Consider the following 21,183-nt stretch of genomic DNA (forward strand, 5'->3'; position numbering starts at 1 on the left):
CACGCATTAGAACTCTTCTCTTTACGTCACACGGTCTATATACAAACCCTATTTACATTCAAAGATTTTTCATTTTTCCCAACACACACTTATGGTTCACACAAAAGTTTCTTCATATACACTCGTTGCTCACACACACAAGAATTCCTTTCCACGCATCATTTACACACAAAAACCTTCTATGCACATTTTCCCTTTTACATACATGTATAAATAAAAACCTTTTTCTTTTCTTTATGAACATGACTTTTATTCACAGCGCTTCTTTCTTTTTATTAGGATTTTTGGTTCATTTTATTTTATTTTTTAGGACGACGTTCCTAAATGAAAAACTCTACACAGTTCCAGAATTTCAACAACACTATTGACAACAATGAAACAAGTACCGACGTAACAACTCAAACGATATGTATGTACAAAACAAAAGTCAAAACATGAAACAAATGTCAGTCCTTTAGTCAAACGCAAAATAAGATGATATGTAACAGAAAAAACAAATGGAAACAAAAAGAAATATGGATCAAGAGATCTCCCAATCATGTGGCCCCGCTCCCTCCTAAGAAATCAAGTAAATCGGTCATCTCTTCGTCCTCGCGGGCCTCATCTGCCTCGTCGGGAGCCTCTGCTGGTGCCTCTCCTGCCTGGGCCTCAGGCCAATCTCCAGGCCATGCGACCTCTTCCCTGAACTGGTCCGGAGTAGGGCACGGAAAAGAAGCAAAGCCCTGGCTCTACAGGCTGAGACTCATCACCCTGGAAGACAATCATGGGTCTGTACATGTGCCCGGTGGTTGGCCGCCTGCTGGCGAACCAAATGCCGCAAATACTGCTCCGTATCAAACAATCCGGCTGGACCAGCCTGATGAGGTGGCGGCGCGTCCGCGGCCTGTGGTGCATCACCCTGGACCTGTCTCTGCGTGCAGTACTTCTCAATAAAAGCTCGGGTGATGGGCGGCCGAATCACCTTGTTAGGTGCGACGGGGACGCCGAACGACTGGCAGAGTCCTGTGATCATGGCGGGAAATCCCAGGGCCCTGTTGGACATATCTGGGTCCAGAGGGTGCCTGGTAGGCGCCATACCTGCAAATATATAGATGGCATCAGCGATTAACTGAGCCACATGGATGCTCATCCGTGTCAGGATGGCGTACACCAGCTGACACTTCGACAGGGGGAGGTCGGAATTATGATCGCTGGGCAGGATGTTGCTGAGCAGCAAAGTCATCCATATCTGAGTCAGGGTGGTCATGTTGGTGCGCATGATCCGCACCCGTCTCCCGGCAGCAGTCCGGGCAAAATCCTGTCCCGGTATACATAGCAACTGGGCGATGGCCTCCTCATCGAACCCATCGGACCGGTTCCTCCTCTGGCCATACTCGCACTCCTGGCCCTCTTCCAACACTAAAGGATATCCCAGGAGCTGGCCGATAGCATCTGCATCGAACAGGATCCACTGACCCCTCACCCAGGACCTCATATCATGCACGCCCTCCTCTGTTGGCCAAGCGTTGGCATAAAATTCGAGGACTATGTCTGGATCAAACTTGGCCATGGGGGTAACCAGTGATGCCCACCTCCGGCGAACTATCTCCTCCTGGAAATCGGTATACTCATCGTCCCTGAGCTGGACGCGTCGCTCCCAGAGAAATGACCATCCCTTGATGGCCTCGAAGCGCTGCTGGTGTTCAGCGCTCCTAAAACGGTGACTATCATACTCGGGAGCGGAACTAGTTCCTTCGGCCGCCTTATCCTTCCTGGATCTCTTTGAGGCGAGTTTCCTCAGGGTCATTTCCTGCGAAAACAAACATTTTGAAGTTAGTTTTACAAGATAACGCTTATCTTAACGCAAAAAGGTCGTGCTAATCCCTCTGACGGAGAACAGACTCATGTAATCTATTTATGCACACGTGTATGTGTAGAAACTATCCTATTATTTACATCAACATACAAGGATATTCAAAACATTCTAATTACCACACATATATTTTTTGGAAAGAATACTTACACGCATACTCAAGGTATTGTGCCAAAATTACATATGTTCATATCCTAACTATTTTGCTACCACAAACTACCCACACACATTTGAAGTATTTTATTAACATACAAATTTTTGTTGTTTCATTCATATTTATTAATGCATATATGCACACTGGAGAGCCAATCTCACGTCGCGCACACACTTGCATTTGAAAAGGAACTTTCATGCCGTCTATCCACACTTGAGGGGCAATTCCACATCATATATTCATTTGGGAAGCATTCTTGTGCCATTTTTGGCATGGATACATTTTTTTTTGAAAGGCTTCTTATGCTACTTGTGGGGAATGAATTAAAGCGTGAAAAGGGAAGCAACAACTCAACAATGGAAGCTTGGGGGCTGCTGTTCTCGTAGTTCCCGTGAGCTTGGGGGGTTTTTGAAGTGAGGGGGAAGAGTTTTGGGTGAAGAAAACGTTCCCCCTCCACCCCTTTAATATTTTCGTACAGGGGTTGCTCGCCCAAGCGAGCTCAGCTCGCCCAGGCGAGCTAACCTGTACCCTTTTTTTTTTTAGGGGTGCATTAACCAGGCCTCCCCCCTCTTATGGGTTAGCGTTTTGCCTAACTTGAACCTACTTAAGTTAGAATTAGGTTTCGATTACTTATTTAAAAACAAACAGTAGTAAAAGAAACCGCGAATGTAAAGGATACTGGGCTGCCTTGCAGCGATGTTCTCTGCTTGTTTAGCGCTGGGAAAGGGCAACGATCGGTCGGTCGTGACCCTATCCCCACTTGCATCCGTCCCCATGTACCTGCAAGTAGGAAACAAAATCTGTGGCCAATCGTGTCCGGTCATCGTCTTACCTTGGTTGATTTCCGCAGTCAACTTGTCTTGACTTCTAACTGTGACTTGAGACGATTCTGCTCCTTGCTATCACAAGATATGCATGCGCATGTGCATGTATGAATGTTTCTAATGCGATGATTTTATTTTAGTGAAGGCTGGTTAGGTTCAATTTTAAATAAGCGTTTGGGGCACCCCATACACCGAGCGAAGAGGGCTCAAGCTATAACAAATCTAAAACACAAGGTTTGAAACCAAAGGGAGGACAAAAAAAAACCTCGCCCATCTTTTCTTCTTTTTAAAAGAACAAGAACAAATACAGAGGAAGGGAATTCCTGGAGGAAACCAGGAAGAACAAAAACTCAGGATTAAAAGAACATGCAAAGGTCCCCTCGATTGCCCCAGATTTCAAGCGTAATATCGTTTAACTACATCAGAGTTCACGGGCGAGGGCAACTCCTCGCCATCCATGTGGGTGAGTATCAGAGCACCCCCAGAAAAAGCTCTTTTCACCACGAAAGGTCCTTCATAATTCGGGGCCCACTTGCCTCGATTATCTTTAACAGCGTGGGACATCTTCTTCAGCACGAGGTCCCCCTCGTTGAACTTGCGCGGGCGTACCTTCTTGTCGAATGCGTTCTTTATCCTTCGTTGATACAAACGCCCATGGCTCATGGCGGCCAAACGCTTACCTTCAATAAGGTTAAGTTGGTCGTAGCGTGCTTGAGCCCATTCTGACTCTTCTAGGCCTGACTCTGCCATTATCCTCTGAGAAGGAACCTCTACCTCAAATGGGAGTACCGCCTCCATCCCATAAACCAAGGAATACGGCGTTGCCCCAGTAGAAGTTCGCACCGAGGTTCTGTATCCGTGTAGGGTGAAAGGCAACATCTCATGCCAATCTTTGTACGACACTGTCATCTTTTGGACAATCTTCTTGATATTCTTATTCGCAGCCTCTACAGCCCCATTCATCTTTGGCCGATAAGGGGTAGAGTTATGATGCTGGATCTTGAAGTCCTCGCACATCTCCTGCATCATCTTATTGTTCAGATTGGTGCCATTGTCAGTGATGATCTTCCTGGGGAGTCCGTATCAACAAATCAACTCCTTCTTTATGAATCTAACTACCACATTCCTTGTGACATTAGTATAAGAAGCTGCTTCGACCCATTTGGTGAAGTAATCTATCGCCACAAGAATGAAGTGGTGACCATTCGATGCTTTGGGTTCGATGGCCCCAATGACATCTATTCCCCACATAGAAAAAGGCCAAGGGGCGAACATAACATTGAGAGGATGTGGCGGAACATTGACATTGTCCGCGTATGCCTGACATTTATGACACTTCCTTACATGAGCGCATCAATCACTTTCCATGGTGAGCCAATAATAACCGGCCCTAAGGATTTTTCTGGCCATAGCATGCCCATTGGCATGTGTCCCAAAGGAACCCTCGTGGATCTCCTCAATCATGAAGTTCGCCTCTTTGGCATCTACGCATCGTAGGAGGGTCATGTCGTGGTTTCGTTTGTACAGGATGGTACCACTTACAAAGAAACCAGTAGCCAATCTCCTCAACGTCCTTTTGTCATTGTCAGAAATCCCTGGTGGGTATTCCTTGTTCTCGACATACTGTTGGATGTCGAAATACCACGGTTTCCCATCCCGCTCTTCCTCTATTGCATAACAATATGCCGGCCTGCCTTGAGATTTGAATTCGATGTATGGCAGATCCCCATGTGGGGCAAGTTGAAACATGGATGCCAGGGTGGCTAGTGCATCAGCCATTTGATTCTCTTCCCGAGGTATGTGGTGGAAGGAAATGTCGTCAAAGTACTTGGCTAACCTCAAGATGTGAGTTTGATAGGGTATCAACTTCGAATCCCAAGTTTCCCATTCTCCTTTCAACTGGCGTATCACCAAAGCTGAGTCTTCATACACCTTGAGTAGTTTTACATCAAAATCAATGGCCGTCTGAACCCCGAGGGCGCACGCTTCGTACTCGGCCATATTGTTGGTACAATCAAAACCTAGCCTAGCCGTGAAAGGAATACACTGATCATCCGGGGATACAAGGACTGCCCCTACTCCGTGGCCCAAAGCATTTGATGCCCCATCGAAGCAAACAATCCATTTGTCTAGGTCCTCATGCGACCGCTTCTCTTCAAACAGGGCCATGATATCCTCATCTGGGAACTCGGGGTGCATCGACCGATAATCCTGGAGGGGTTGCTGGGCCAAATAAACTGCTAAGGCACTTCCCTTTACCGCCTTTTGGGTGACGTAAACGATATCGAATTCAGACAAAAGTACCTGCCACCTAGCGATTCGTCCCGTGAGGGCCGGTTTCTCAAAGATGTATTTCACGGGATCCATTTTGGAAATAAGCCACATGGTATGGCTGAGCATGTACTGCCTAAGCCGATGTGATGCCCATACCAGCGCACAACATGTCCTTTCCAGCATTGAGTAATTCATCTCACATGCGGTAAACTTCTTGCTCAGATAGTAGATGGCTTGTTCCTTTTTCCCAGAATCATCATGCTGACCTAATATGCACCCCATAGATTCGTCCAACACGGTCATGTACAGGAAAATGGGTCTTCCCGTTACAGGTGGCATGAGTACCGGGGGATTTGCGAGACTCTGTTTGATTTTCTCGAAGGCCTCTTGGCAGTCATTATTCCACAGGACCGCCTGGTTCTTACGTAATAGCTTAAAAATGGGTTCACAGGTAGGGGTGAGTTGCGAGATAAATCTCGCGATATAATTCAACCTGCCCAAAAATCCCCGAACCTGCTTCTCCGTGCATGGTTCCGGCATTTCAAGGATAGACTTCACTTTCTCGGGGTCTATCTCTATCCCTTTTTGACTTACGATGAATCCTAGCAGCTTCCCCGACTTCACCCCAAAGGTGCACTTGGTTGGGTTCAGTTTTAATTGGTATTTCCGCAACCTTCCAAACAGCTTACACAGATTGACAAGGTGTTCGTCCTCAGTCCGAGACTTGGCAATCATGTCATCTACGTAGACCTCTATTTCCTTATGCATCATGTCATGGAACAACGCCACCATGGCACGTTGATAGGTTGCCCCAACGTTTTTCAGCCCGAAGGCCATCACTTTATAGCAGAATGTCCCCCATAGGGTGACGAAAGTGGTCTTCTCTACATCTTCGGGGGCCATCTTTATTTGATTATACCCCGAGAAACCATCCATAAATGAGAAAAGGGCGAATTTGGCTGTATTATCTAGCAATATATCAATGTGTGGCAGGGGAAAATTGTCTTTAGGACTGGCTCGGTTCAAGTCCCGGTAGTCTACATACATTCGAATCTTGCCGTCCTTTTTCGGGACTGGGACAATATTGGCCACCCACTCCGGGTACCGTGCCACAGCTAAGAAACCTGCATCAAACTGCTTCCTTACTTCTTCTTTAATTTTTAAGGACATCTCGGGTTTCATTCTTCGTAACTTTTGCTTAACCGGGGAAGACCGAGGATTCAACGGCAACTTATGCTGCACAATGTCGGAATCCAGACCGGGCATGTCTTGATACGACCACGCAAAGACATCTTGATACTCTTCGAGAAGGGTTATGAAGCCTTGGCGGATAGGCACGGTCATACCGGTTCCTACCTTTACCTCTTTCTTTTCCTCCGGGGTCCCCAAGTTTACCAATTCGGTTTCTTCTTGGTGAGGCTTCATTTCACGTTCTTCCTGAGCGACCAACCTCTCCAATTCTGGTGACAGGACGTCCTCTTCCTCTTCCTCGTTTACCGTTTGGCTTATATCACGATCGAAATTGATTGTCAAACCCTCGTTGTTAGGTTCCTCAAAGAATCAACCCTCACATCTATACCAAACAAGACAAAAGAAACAAAAACATGCAAAATGATATGAGAAAAGGTGGAACCGCAAGAACAGATGAAACAAGATCTCTTTGATTATTTAATAAGGTAGGTTTCACAAAACAAAAGAGAAAGGAAATCTATAGGCTCTAATTACATTGAATTAGCGGTATAGACTTCTGACTGGCTTTTCACACGCCAGTTCCCCACTTGGGAATCGGGGTGGCATGGTTGCACAAAACTTGGTGGGTCTTGAGGGAACTCCTCTTCTATTGCGGCCACCTCCTCCTCGGACACCATTCCAGCGCTGGTGAAACACTGGCTAATACGGCCGGGCCATACCCTATCCGCCCGAAATCTTGACGGCACGTTCCTCCTCCCCGGCATCCCGGGTTCGTACCCTAATCCATACTTGTATGGATTTCCCTTGATATCGACCACGTCGGCATTCCCGAGGCAGTCCTTGCCTAGACCCATTCCGGGCTCAAATCCGTTCCTGAGCATAACACGCGCTGATGCAAGCTCCATTGGAGCTTGTAGGCCTAGGATCTTCTTCATCAATGGATTCCTTTGCTTCTTGGAAGATGAATGGCAGCGGAATGGAGAAAGGGAGAGAGAGAGAGGAGACGCCTCTTCAAGGAGAAGATGAGTCTAGAAGAAGCTCACCACCATAGGAGGCCATGGATAAGAGCTTGGAGGAAGAAGGAGATGAATGAAGGGAGAGGGAGAGAAGAGCACGAAATTTTGTGCTCTAAATGAGCTTTGAAATCTGAAGTTTAATATTCAAATCATCAAAGTTCAAAAAAATGCACACACATGACCTCTATTTATAGCCTAAGTGTCACACAAAATTGGAGGGAAATTCAAATTTCACTTGAATTTGAAATTGAATTTGTGGAGCCAAACTTTGGAGCCAAAATTTCACTAATTATGATTAGTGAATTTTAGTTATGGTTCAGCCCACTAATCCAAGATCAATTCCAAGATTCTCCACTAAGTGTGCTTAGGTGTCATGAGGCATGAAAAGCATGAAGGACATGCACAAAGTGTGACTATATGATGTGGCAATGGGGTGTAGTAAGCAAATGCTCACCTCCCCCTCTAAAATTTAATTGGATTGGGCTTCTACCAATTCAATTAAATTTATTTCCAACCACACACATCAAATATCCACTTAGTGCATGTGAAATTACAAAACTACCCCTAATACAAAAACTAGTCTAGGTGCCCTAAAATACAAGGGCTGAAAAATCCTATATTTCTAGGGTACCCTACCTACATTATGGAGCCCTAAATACAAGGCCCAAAAATAATGAAACCTTAATCTAATATTTACAAAGATAAGCGGGCTCGTACTTAGCCCATGGGCCCGAAATCTACCCTAAGGCTCATAAGAACCCTAGGGCCTTCTCTTGCATCTCTGGCCCAATCTACTTGGAGTTTTTCTATCCAATGCCCTTGCGGAGTAGGATTGCATCATTCCCTCCCCCTTGAAAAGGATTTGACCTCAAATCCTGAGGTTCTTGATACTCTGGGCTCCTTCCCTTAACACCTGTAAAAAGAACAAAAACATATGTATTAGTGGTGTTTAGTATGTTGAAGTAAGGTAAGGTCTGAAAACTCATTTCCTGGGCATCTTCCCATGAAGGAACATGGTTCCTCACCAACTCAATGAGTGGTGCTACAAGTATAGAAAAATATGGGGCAAACCTTTTGTAAAAGTTCGTTAAGTCTTGGAAGCCCCAAATTTTTCTTACACTTGGTGGAGCGGGCCACTCAGGAATGACCTTTATTCTCTTAGGGTTCATGGGAACCCTTTGATCACAATTTAAAAAATTAAGAAAAGTAAAGCAATAGAACATACCTTTTTCTGTATTTTCATGTTGATTATTCCTACCAAAAAGTATGACAAACCTAAGGTGTCCCATATGAGTGCCTAAGTTTGTATTGAAACTAAAAATAAGAACAAACCTACCTAATGAGTCCCTATGTACACAAATCATGAAGATGTTGGGTGCATGAGTAATTTTACAAAAGAGTGTTGCACCACCCAAAGCATTCATCACACCACCTATTTTAGGGATTTGGTGCCTAATAATACCTATTTTGGGCACCAACAAAGCACAAGGATTTAATCTCTTGCGAACCAAACCCTCATCCAACAACTCCTTTACTTGAGGAATAAACTCAAGCCTAAGAGATGTGGCAATGCTAACAAGTGTCTTTTTACAAAGGAGAAAATGTGGAGGTTGTCTAAGAAGGGAAATTTCTTTAATATTTGTCTTTATTTCAAAATGTCTTTCCTTCTTAGCTAACCTCTTAGAGGAGACACTTACCTCCTTACACTCCTCCTTAACCATTAAAGGTTGTCCTTCTTCTTGGGGGTAGATCTCTTCACTAGATTCTTCCCCTTTTGCTTCTTCACTTTTACTAGAGGAAGGTGAAGTAGTAGCCTCATCTTGGCTACTATAAATGTCTTGGCCCCTCATAATCATGGTTTTCTTGGTGGGGCATTGAGAAGTAATGTGTCCTCTTCCAAGACATTTAAAGCACTTCATGGAGCTAGTCTTCTCTTGCATACTAGCCTTAAGGGGTTGCTTTTCTATTGTCTTCCCCTTATCATCTTTGGGCTTAGAAGGTCTCACCCCTAAGATTCCTTGACCTTGGTCTTTCTTTGGATAAGAGTGAGAGCCATAAGATTTTGAAGTAGACTTCCTTTTAAGTTGTTGCTCTACCCTTATTTCCCAATCTAAATTGGCCTCTACATTGTCCTACCCATGGAAGTATGGGAGTTTAATGTTAACCTCTTGAGGCTTTCTTTCATTTTCTCTCCTATGGGAGTGAGGTCTAAGATGTGACCTATGCCTTCCTTCATAATAGTCACGAAGTTCTTCACTTAGGCTCTTGCAAGAGTTATGACTACTATAGGAGACATGTTTTTCTCTTTTCATTTCTTTCATTATTTTTCTTCTTTCTTCCTCTCTTATTTTCTTTCTTTCATCTTGACTTATTTCTTCCACTCTTTTTTTACCTTTTTCTTTTCTCTCTTGTTTTTCTTTCCACAACTTAAGGGATCTCAACTCATCTAATATCTTATACAAGGGGTCCTTAGGAGTAGAACCCTTACCATTAACACTAGATGAAGAATGAAGACTCATGTTGGTTCCTAAGTTATGGTTCTTTCTTGTTGGGGGTTTGAAAACAAAAGGTAAAATAAACTATGGTTGAAACTAGCCAAAATAAACACTAAAAGAGGTGTGAAAGATAAGGTAAAAACTAATTAGTAAAAGGCAAGCTATCTAGGCAGTTTGACAATGGAGGGTAAAGGAAATAAGCTATGAAAATAAGCAAGAAATTAAAGTGCAAGAAATGCAAACTAGGCGGATCCTAAGAGTGTTTGGATGACCTCATTTAAGGTTCCCAACAAAACACTCACTATCCTAAGGGGAAATTGCCTAAAATTATTACACACAAATGGAAGTAGGGTGACCTAGCGGAGGCTCCCAACTTACTTCCAATGAAAGGCCTTTTTGTTACAAAATTTGAAAGCAAAGCAAATTGCCAATTACAAAATTACAAAGAAAAAAGTCCTCAATTGTGGTGGCTATTCTCTCTTTAGTGTTTCACTCAATTTGGAGTGCTTCTTAGTCCAATAGCTCTTAAGGTGGTTGGCCCCTTGCTTCTTGACTCAAATTCTTCAAGATATGGCACCAATCCTCCTTTCCAATTCCCTATATGGCAACTCACAAGCAAGGAAACAAAGAGACAAGCAATAACCAAAGACAAAAAAAATGAAATGAAAGCTAAACCAATAGAGTTTTAACAAGACAAATTTCCAAGGATTATTCAACAATTAAAGCAATGGAAAGCACAAAAAAGCAAGCTAGGACTCAAAGAGAAACCTAGAATGGCTCTAGAGTAGAGTAGAAAAACTAAAAAAAAAAAAAAGACTCAAGAAACCTCTAGTTTTGGCACTTGTTTTCACAATAATTTTCAATTGAAATTTCAGAACTAGGATTGGTATAAAATAGGCACCAATTATAGAACAAATTTTGAGCCAAAACAACAAGCACACTTTCCTTTCACTTTTTTTTTTTCCTGGACATTGATTTTTCTGCCAACTTGTGAGATTTTTCTTTATTTTTCCTTTAATCCAAATCGCTTGGTTCTTTTTTTATAATTTTGGTCCAGATGTCTAAAAAATTCAGTAAAAGTTTCAGCTCAAAAAACGTAGTGACCGATTCCCAGTAGTGTTTCAGCTCAACCTAGAAATCAAGAGTAGTGTTTATGTTGCTTAAGGCTTGGATAGTTACAATTTGTGTTTGCTTATGCTCAATTATCTTGAATAACACAATTCAAGAGAGCTTAAGACTTATTTGATTCACAAATCCAGCCACAACTCAACACCACATCTCAACTTCATCATAGGCATCATGTAGGAATCTTAGAAAACAAAAAAGAGTTCAACAACAAGACTACTTCTAGAAATTGATTTAGAACATGTTATGAACTAAATAACATGCATGAATTAGACTCAAAATTCAAAAGATAGGCTAAGAATGACAAGAATACATGAACAAATGTATCTAGAATTCAATTAACAAAATAAAATTCAACACAAACTTAGAACATAATGTGACAATTACTATGACTAAACATGACTCTAAGACAACATGGATTAAGTGATTTACACTTAGATTTTTGTGTTTTTTTTTTCTAATCAATATTTTGGAACAAAATTTAGATCTAAAGGTTCAGCACAAGAATATTATGAATGAAAATTGATAGAACCTAAACTCAACACAAAAACAAGATTCAAGAGTAGATCTACAAATTTTGAACCATAGAAATGCAAGAACAAGTGTAGATCTAAGATTTAATCGGTTTATTTTTTTTTTTTTTTGAATCTACTCTAAACAGCACCAAACCACAAGACAATGGAGGATATAGATGGAGAATAAGATGAAGAACAAGGAATTAAAGAGAATTCACCGAACAAAAAGATAGAGGAAGCAAAAGAACATCACCTAGATGAAGATGCTCTTGATACCACATGATGCAAGCTCCATTGGAGCTTGTAGGCCTAGGATCTTCTTCATCAATGGATTCCTTTGCTTCTTGGAAGATGAATGGCAGCGGAATGGAGAAAGGGAGAGAGAGAGAGGAGACGCCTCTTCAAGGAGAAGATGAGTCTAGAAGAAGCTCACCACCATAGGAGGCCATGGATAAGAGCTTGGAGGAAGAAGGAGATGAATGAAGGGAGAGGGAGAGAAGAGCACGAAATTTTGTGCTCTAAATGAGCTTTGAAATCTGAAGTTTAATATTCAAATCATCAAAGTTCAAAAAAATGCACACACATGACCTCTATTTATAGCCTAAGTGTCACACAAAATTGGAGGGAAATTCAAATTTCACTTGAATTTGAAATTGAATTTGTGGAGCCAAACTTTGGAGCCAAAATTTCACTAATTATGATTAGTGAATTTTAGTTATGGTTCAGCCCACTAATCCAAGATCAATTCCAAGATTCTCCACTAAGTGTGCTTAGGTGTCATGAGGCATGAAAAGCATGAAGGACATGCACAAAGTGTGACTATATGATGTGGCAATGGGGTGTAGTAAGCAAATGCTCACCTCCCCCTCTAAAATTTAATTGGATTGGGCTTCTACCAATTCAATTAAATTTATTTCCAACCACACACATCAAATATCCACTTAGTGCATGTGAAATTACAAAACTACCCCTAATACAAAAACTAGTCTAGGTGCCCTAAAATACAAGGGCTGAAAAATCCTATATTTCTAGGGTACCCTACCTACATTATGGAGCCCTAAATACAAGGCCCAAAAATAATGAAACCTTAATCTAATATTTACAAAGATAAGCGGGCTCGTACTTAGCCCATGGGCCCGAAATCTACCCTAAGGCTCATAAGAACCCTAGGGCCTTCTCTTGCATCTCTGGCCCAATCTACTTGGAGTTTTTCTATCCAATGCCCTTGCGGAGTAGGATTGCATCAGTTATGACCATTTGAATTTCTCGAGAGAGAAGGTAGCGACGGACTTGGTTCCACAGAGGCGCAGCTCACCACCTCAAAGGATTGGAAAGCCGTTTCCAATGATTCTTCCGCCGTTTCTACGTACGGTGCGGAGGAGGGGCAGCTCACTAACATATCCTCTTCACCCGACACTATCACTAAAAGTCCACCCACTACGAACTTCAATTTCTGGTGAAGCATTGAAGGGACCACTCCCAGGGCATGAATCCACGGTCTTCCCAAGAGGCAGCTATAGGCAGGATTTATATCCATTACTTGAAACACCACATTGCAAGTGTGGGGGCCTATCTGAATGGGAATGTCGATTTCCCCCATTACTTCTCGCCGAGTACCATCAAAGGCCCGCACCACCATCGAGCTTGGTTTTAAACGTGACGCACTAAAAGGAAGCTTTTCCAAAGTGGTCTTCAGCATTACATTTAAACTCGATCCGTTGTCGATAAGTACCTTTGCGACAACATGGTCCATACATCTCACCGACACATGTAGAGCCTTCTTGTGTCCTCTCCCCTCAATGGGAATCTCTTCTTCCGCAAACGCGATATAATTGTTGGTGGTTATATGATTAACGATGCCTTCGAAACCCTCCACTGAGATATCATGTGCTACATGGGCATCGTTAAGGACCTTCATCAACAGCGCACGATGAGGCTCGGAGTTTATGAGTAGTTCAAGCAAGGAGATCCTTGCTGGAGTTTTATTCAGTTGCTCGACTACCTTAAACTCGCTTTGTTGGATGAGGCGGAGGAACTCATGGGCCTCTTCCAAAGTCACTGTTTTTCCTTGAAGTCCCTCTTTCTTTTCGGCTCCTCTTGCCACGGGAGGATCTACTTCTTTCGAGGGGGTGGCTATGTCTGTGGGCTCTTGGACCATGGGCGCCTTCCCTTTAGAGGGCAATTCCGCCGGGTGAGGGGAAGCGAACACCCGACCACTGCGGGTTACGCCACTGAGGCCGGTGATGTTGGTTACCTTAGCTGATAGGGAGTCAACTTCGGTTACAACTCTTTCGCTGGACGCGGGAGGGGTATACTTCCACGGAACGGCCTTATTACTTTGATATGCAAATGGCGTTGGCTTGGGCGCCGCCCGAGGGTATATGGGTGTGGAGCCGGTCCCTTTTCTAGTAAAACATATCACTAGGGCCTTGGGGGTTAAAGGAACCTTCTTCTCTTCCGACTGCATGCAAATTTGTGGTTCTTCCCTCCCCCCTATGGATACTTCAAGCTGCCCGCAATCCATGAGCCGCTGAAGCAATTCTTCTACTGCGGGACAGGTTTCCATGTCGTGCGACTCCCCGAGGTGAAATAAACATTCGTCCCTTTCGCCTCCACCTCGGGAGACCATGCATGCCGCTTGCAGTGATTGATAGATGAAGCGTCTAGAAGTAGCCACGTCTCCTAACCTCTTTGTCCGTGATGGCCCGTCCTCTTCGATGACGTTCACGCTAGCCCCTCCATGACTAGCTAGCGGGTTGGTTTTAACATTTGGGCCTTCCTCCTGAAACGCTAGCCAGCCGGCACTAATCAGGTGCTGCACTTTATACTTGAATGGGATGCAGGAGTCAATATTGTGTCCAGGAACTCCACTATGGTACACACACTTGGCACCCGGATCATACTACTTGGGGTAGGGTGGCTGGAGAACCTTCCCGGGTATGGCCACCACCAAGTGATTCTCCAATAATGAAGGCCATAACTCGGAATATGCCATGGGAATAGGAGGGAAGTTGTCTTTCGGGTGCTGTGCGTATTTATAAGTCGCGCCGGGGGCTGTATTATTACCTGGCCGGGGTGCGGCTGGAGCTGTGCGTTGGGCCGACGCTCTTTCTGTTGCGGGTGGTCCTTTTACTTGAGTCGGGAGGGAATTCTCGGCTCGGATTAAAAAATTTGGGGGATTGGGCTGGTATGAGCTTTGGATGTTTTGGGGTGCTTTCATCCATGTTGGGGCGGTGGTGACCGCATGGGCGTCTCCTTCCTTTTTCCTCGCGCCCACTACTGGGGCTCTTCTATTGTTGTTGGGGGCCATATTGGCAGCATATTCGAACTTGCCTTTTCGTAGCCCGGATTCAATCCTTTCTCCGGCGAAGACGAGATCCGCAAAGTTAGCTGGCATGTAGCCTATCAGCTTTTCATAGTAGAACATGGGTAACGTATCTACCATAATTGTGATCATCTCCCTTTCCGTCATGGGCGGTACGACTTGGGCTGCGAGATCTCTCCATCTCTGGGCATATTCCTTAATGGACTCATGCTCTCGTTTAGTCATACCCTGAAGTTGGTTCCGATCGGGAGCCATGTCCGTATTGTACTGGTATTGCCTAATGAAGGCAGTTGCCAAGTCCTTCCATGATCGGATCTGGGAAGCTTCCAGATTGGTATACCATGCTACAGCTGCCCCGGCCAAGCTGTCTTGAAAGAAATGGACCAACAACTTTTCGTCCGCAGAATACGCCCCCATCTTCCGGCAATACATCCGGAGATGCCCCTTTGGACATGTCGTCCCTTTGTACTTATCAAAGTCTGGTACTTTGAACTTGGGAGGGATGACGATGTTGGGCACAAGACATAAATCTGCCAAATCCGAGAATGGGTAATTGCCGAGGCCCTCGACTGCCCTCAACCTCTCTTCAAGCGCCTCAATCTTTCCCCTATCTTCCGCAAAGGGAACAGATTCTTTTACGGGTGTGGGTGAGGCCGGGATATGGCGGACTATGTTCGGCTGGGGTAGTTCATGCGGGGATGGATCTTTGAGGTGGAGCAGGGGGCCAAGATGGGTATCTCCTTCCCCATCGTCTTGTCCGGGATAGTCTTCATAAGGTGGGAGTTGCCCCTCAAAAGTAGGGGCTTGGCTTAAATCTTCCGGAGTGGCACGGGGGGTGAAGTCCGGAGGCAGGCCATAAGGATAAGCTTGCGGACTATACCTTCGACCGAACACGGCCGTGTTTCTGTCTAGGCCCGGATTCAAGGCGGGCTACAGCACCGGCTCCGCTTCCCTAACTGTACTGGAGGCGGTTGCGGTGGCTTTATCCTCGATGGTTTTCTGGAGTTTTAACATGACCTCCGAGATGGAAGCCATTTGATCTTTTAAGGCCGATAGATCGGCCTTCATCTGTTCCTGCACGCCCTCTTCATTATCCATTTTTCTGGATCGAGTGTTATAGGGGTGCCTTGGTGTTTTCTTAGTTATGATGAAATTCCTAAAGAAATAAACAACGGTGAGTATGCCACCAAAACATGAGTATGCAAATGGATGATCGGAGCACTTGGATCCACCCCAAGATTTTTAGATAACGTAATGAGTCCAGAACTTCTCATTTTATAAAAAGAACAAAGCTTTCATCTAGCCTAGATTATACAAAGGTGTTACAAAAGAACCTAATGATTCCTAATTATATGGGCCATCAAATCTATCATGTGTTGACAGTAATTGATTAGCCCATGAATCTCCTCGGGGGCAGTACACACTTCGGCCATGGCTTTTGCTTTGGCTAATAGACGCGGGAGGTCTTGACTTCCATTCAAGGTCAAGGCGAATCTATCCATCCACATAGTCGCTTCTTGATGCAACGCATCAATCACCCTCCCCCTTGCTTCTTTTTCGGCATACACTTGTGCAAAATCCTCCACTAGCTTTTGTTCATGGGCCATGGACTGGTCCAATTCTTCCTTGTATTGCCCTATGATAGCTAGCATGCTTTGCTCCGTGGCTTCCACGTGTTGAGCCAAACTCCTTTTGGACCTCGCGTAAGCAACTAACTCTTCTTTTAAGATCATGCCATGCACCCGTGACCGATCTCTCTCCTCTCTTCGGAGCTTGAGCTCATTGTTGCTTTCTCTCGGCCATATTCCTCCTTGCGGGCCCTTTTGGTTTCTTGTTCAAGGGCTCATGCAGTGGCCGCGTTTTCCTCTTGTAACTCGGTGCACTCCTTCCGAATGTGTGTAGCAGCTGATTTGAACTTCTCCTTGGCGAGTCTCGCCTTCCCTAGCTCTAATTTTAGAGCTCGAACTTCTTCATCTTCCTCCGGAGCTTCGAAGTTCTCCTCATCGATAACTTTCAATTTGGAGAGCCAATCTAAGCCCCGCGTGTGAATTCTTATCCATCCATGATAACCTCCGATGACGCCGTTTTGGATGCCTCTAAGCTCCTTGTCTTTCCTCAACGGACTCCTCCACGCCTTGTGGATTCTTTGTATAACCTTGAGACCTTGCGTGCCTAGATCCCTCACAAGGAAAGGCGAGAGACTTTCTTCGGTTGGCGCTCCCCTCATGGGATACCCTAGTTGTCTTATGGCGAGTGCGGGATTATAATTAATACAACCCCTAGTCCCTATCAGTGGAACATTAGGATAGTCCCCACACGAGAAAAGAACTCCTTCCTTGCCTTCCTTCCACCGAGGAAACCAATTGATCGTGCTGCCCCCTATCCCAGCCAAATGTTGGTCCCAATCGACTCTTCCTTTTTCGGCGCATGAGCGATAGCTTTGAAGCGGACACGGGTGTCTCGTGTCTTGTCGGAATAGGTGTGAAATCAACCACACACAGAGCGGGTAAACAACAGACAATCCGTGCACTGTTTTTCTCACACCTCCGGTCAAAGGTGTCGAACAAATCTGCCAAGATAGCTACCACTGGACTTTCCTTGCTATGGTGATATGCGAGGAAAGCATCAATGGCGGCTAAGTCTACCAAGCCGTCAACGTTCGGAAAGAGGACAACCCCAAAAATCAGCAAAGCTAAAACATCCGCAAACGGGCCCCACTTCTCTTGACTCGCCATATCCCTTGCCTTGCCTTCCAAGTATTTCTGAGGCAGGCCCACTACGCCGTTCCGAATTTGCTTCATGCGATCCAACTCTTTTGCTGAATCTCCAATCACAGCTGCAACCTTACTCAAGGAAGGAAGAAAGCCGGAGAAAAGATACGGTTTTCTCCCCCCGAGAGGGCATCCTAATATCTCTTCAAACTCTTCAATAGTTGGTACCATTTGGAAGTCCCCAAACGTGAAACACCTCAACGGCTGGTCATAGTATTGGGCGAGGGATACGACAACTTCCGTAAATACCTCCGCTACGGTCAAATCTAGAATCTTCCCGTAAACTTTGCGGAAGGCTTGCCTTTGGAAGGGTCCCATCAATCGTCCCAATTCCTTGAGGCTAGTGACATCTAGACCTTTAACCTTGACTTGATAAAACCTTTTGCCGTTTTGATTTGTCCCCATCATTTTACCTAAAAAAGGGGTGGATCAAGACTCCGACATGAATGATGCAATGCGTATGCATGAAACAGAAAGAAAACAACACAAAGGGGTAATTCACACATACGAGACCGCAGAGATCCAATTTTAATGCTACGTTTTGGGCATGACGACGCCTCAACGTAGCATTAAAAAGGTTACGTATTACTCCAAAGAAACCAAACATCACTAGCAAAACTATAAACTAGTGCTATTTACCAAAAATGCATGAGAACGAATGGCACGGAGCGTGTTTGCTCTTTGACCCTATTTGGGAACCTAGGACAATATCTAGGGGTCTCTAATAACTACTCCCTAACAATTCATAACTCACACGGCTGTTTTCTAGAGGTATCATCACTCAAGATAATAATATTGTGGCAGTATGGAATACCAGCGACAACACATTATAAAGAGAGGAAGCTCTAGATGAAGTTTCACTATTATCAAGCAAGTCGGAGACTTAGCATGATGATAGATTCACCTCCACTCCTTAAATTCCCATGAACCTGGGTATAGGGCCCCTTTTTTACTCAAACCCGTGGGTGCTTAGAATGCAGTGTAAAGAATGCGAAATAGACAACAATTATTTACATTTTACACAGTTCAACAAATGCACACACGAAGTTTCACAAATCCACAATTCCTTAAAATAGGCCTAACTCACAAAAATAGTCCCTAGTGGAGTCGCCAACTGTCGCAACGTGCCCTTCGCGGGCGAGCGAGGGCGAGGCTCACGGGTGCGCTTTCCAAAGGAGGAAAGGTGCGCGGAGTCTCCACCAACGTTTATTTGTGGGAAACGTCGGAAAAACCGAAGGAAACCGGTCAAAATGAAAATTCTAAGTTCGGGAGTTGTATTTACGCTTGAGGAAGGTATTAGCACCTCTCACGTTTGTCCCAAAGGACAACAACCTATTTTTTAGAATGGTGAAATTGTGTTATCTTAACTTTTATTTCTTTTTATTTTTTGAGGTCGACAAAAGCGGGGCTCTTGCTCCTACGTACCCTCCATCAAAGAGGAAATCAGACCTACGTAGTTCTTCCTTATGCGTGAATCAAGTGATTCTTTTTACTTGAGGGGTGATCATTTTAAGGCGTTGGACCTTAAAAATGATCCTTTTTACTTAGTAAGACACTGACATGATGAACTTTCAAAAACCTATTTTTGTGGACGAGCTTGACTAGGCGAGTTTGGTTTTAGCCTTAGTTTCACTTGAGTTATTAGTCAATTCGATTAAGAATGAGAAATCCCAAAGAGAAAACGTCCGATTGATTTTTCGCTTTACTTTACTAAAAGGTATTTTTTTTATTATTATAGTATTATTTTACCTCCTTTTTTGATTTCCAACGTGGTTACAGCACGACCGAACGGTCGGAATTCATTTTAACCAAAATTAACGGATGATACAATTCAAACGATCGGTGGAAATTTATTTTATTTTTAGATTAAGCGAGAAATGACTTAAATAAATGGCTTAAGCACGTCAAAAGGGGGTATAAAAAGCAAATGAAAACGAGAATAAAAATACATGAAACAAAATGTGGATCACCACGGGTACATAGAATGAATTGAAAAGCTTGGTTTGAGGTACTTACCCGTTGAAGACTGAAGAAAACGAAGAACGAACGATGAATCTTGAAGAACGGTCGAGAATCTTCGCGTAATTACTCACGGAAACGTTACGGAAAGGTTACGGAAGTGTCTCGGCTTGGATTTTCTTCACGGAAATAATTTTCCTCAGCAATTTCGAGAGAGAGAGAGAAGTGCCTAAGGGGCTGACCCTTTTCTTCTTCACTTCTCCCCCTATTTATAGCAAAATAGGGGAGAAGCTAGCCGCCCAGCTCGCCCAGGGTGGGCTTGGTTGCTATTTGCACCCCCTTTTTACTAAATGCACCCCCTTCTATTTTTTTGTAATTCTTTTTCCGTAACGTTACGAAACTTTATGAATTTCGTAACGATACTTATTTTCCTTCCACAAGGTTACGAATCCTTATGGATTAGGTATTTACTCTTTTTTTAGCTTTCGAAGAAGTTACGGAAACTCACGGATTGCGCAAAAACACCTCTTTTCGATTTCCGCCACATTACAAAATTTCACGGATCGCGCAAGCTTGCTTCCTTTTGATTTTTGAGACGTCTCGGGACTTCATTTATTGCGTGTCATCAAGTAATAATCCCCGGACGAAATTAGGGTATAACAATCACGTACCCATTGCAGACATATGTACAGTCTGCGACACTGGACTGTCTCAGCCCTAGCAGACTCTGGAGAGACCATCAACAAGTCCACCAGCATCTGAACCGCATCGTCCACGTGCAAGGGCTCAAATGCGTGTAAGTCGCCAATAACGGGAAGATGGAGAAGAGAGGAGACGTCGTCTAATGTGATGGTGAGCTCTCCCACCGGGAGATGGAAACTAGACGTCTCCCGATGCCACCCCTCCACAAACGCGGACAAAAGTCCTCGATCGCCGGTGTCTACCGAACACGCGATCAGAGGACTTAGTCCTGTACCAGCAATAAGTCCCTCAATGGCAGGGACAGGCCTACCTAAATTGTGGACCTTCCTCCTATGAGAGGATAGCTTCAATTCAGGACGCTCCTGAATTGAAGTATAAAGGAACGCAAAATTCGTTAAAATTATCATTTAAAGGAAAACTAATTTCAATCATAAAGCATAATTTACAAGTAACTAAAAATAAATAGTATAAATACCTCTCCCGTCCATACCTTGCAAGCAACGTGATCCGCAAATGCTGTCAACACGGATGGGTCGCTCGGACCACCCGAAAATCCCTGAGGCTGATCCTCAGCCGCCTTTGCGCCTGTGTCCGCAGGAATGTTTGCAGGAATGTCCTCCACAGCAGCTGGTGCCTCCATCGAGTCATCTTGAACATCTGGCGCAGGGATGACTGACTCATCGACGTGATCCGCAGTCACAGCGACTCGCTGCCTCCGTGTGGATGCAGTAGGCCGTCGACGCTGTGGAGCATCATCGGAATCATCACGATCTCCTCTGCCCACACCTCTGCCAGTGACTTGACCTAAGGCACGACCTAATCCTCTAGTCCTAACCATGATCTGCAAATGAGTACCGCAAAATCCATCACTCATTTCATTCTCTCAAATTTTATGCGTGAGTCTCACAAAGCCACCAAAGCCAGATGACAAATGAAAATGATTAAAATCATTGAAAGCATTGACTAAATCAATAAGCACA

At 44.3% G+C, this 21,183-nt stretch overlaps 1 protein-coding gene across 1 annotated transcript; it reads right to left on the reverse strand.

The window, feature by feature from the left end:
* Nucleotides 1-1,742: 1,742 nt before the first annotated feature.
* LOC102664034 (protein MAIN-LIKE 1-like) lies at nucleotides 1,743-21,077 on the reverse strand. The gene is made up of 3 exons (XM_026124214.1): nucleotides 20,694-21,077; nucleotides 20,169-20,565; nucleotides 1,743-1,789 (listed from the first exon to the last, which is right to left on the reverse strand). Exons 1-3 carry the CDS (start codon nucleotides 21,075-21,077, stop codon nucleotides 1,743-1,745), a joined length of 828 nt encoding a protein of 275 aa, XP_025979999.1.
* Nucleotides 21,078-21,183: the final 106 nt, after the last annotated feature.

This window comes from Glycine max, chromosome 10, assembly GCF_000004515.6.
Source record: "Glycine max cultivar Williams 82 chromosome 10, Glycine_max_v4.0, whole genome shotgun sequence".
NCBI classification, from domain to species: Eukaryota; Viridiplantae; Streptophyta; class Magnoliopsida; order Fabales; family Fabaceae; genus Glycine; species Glycine max.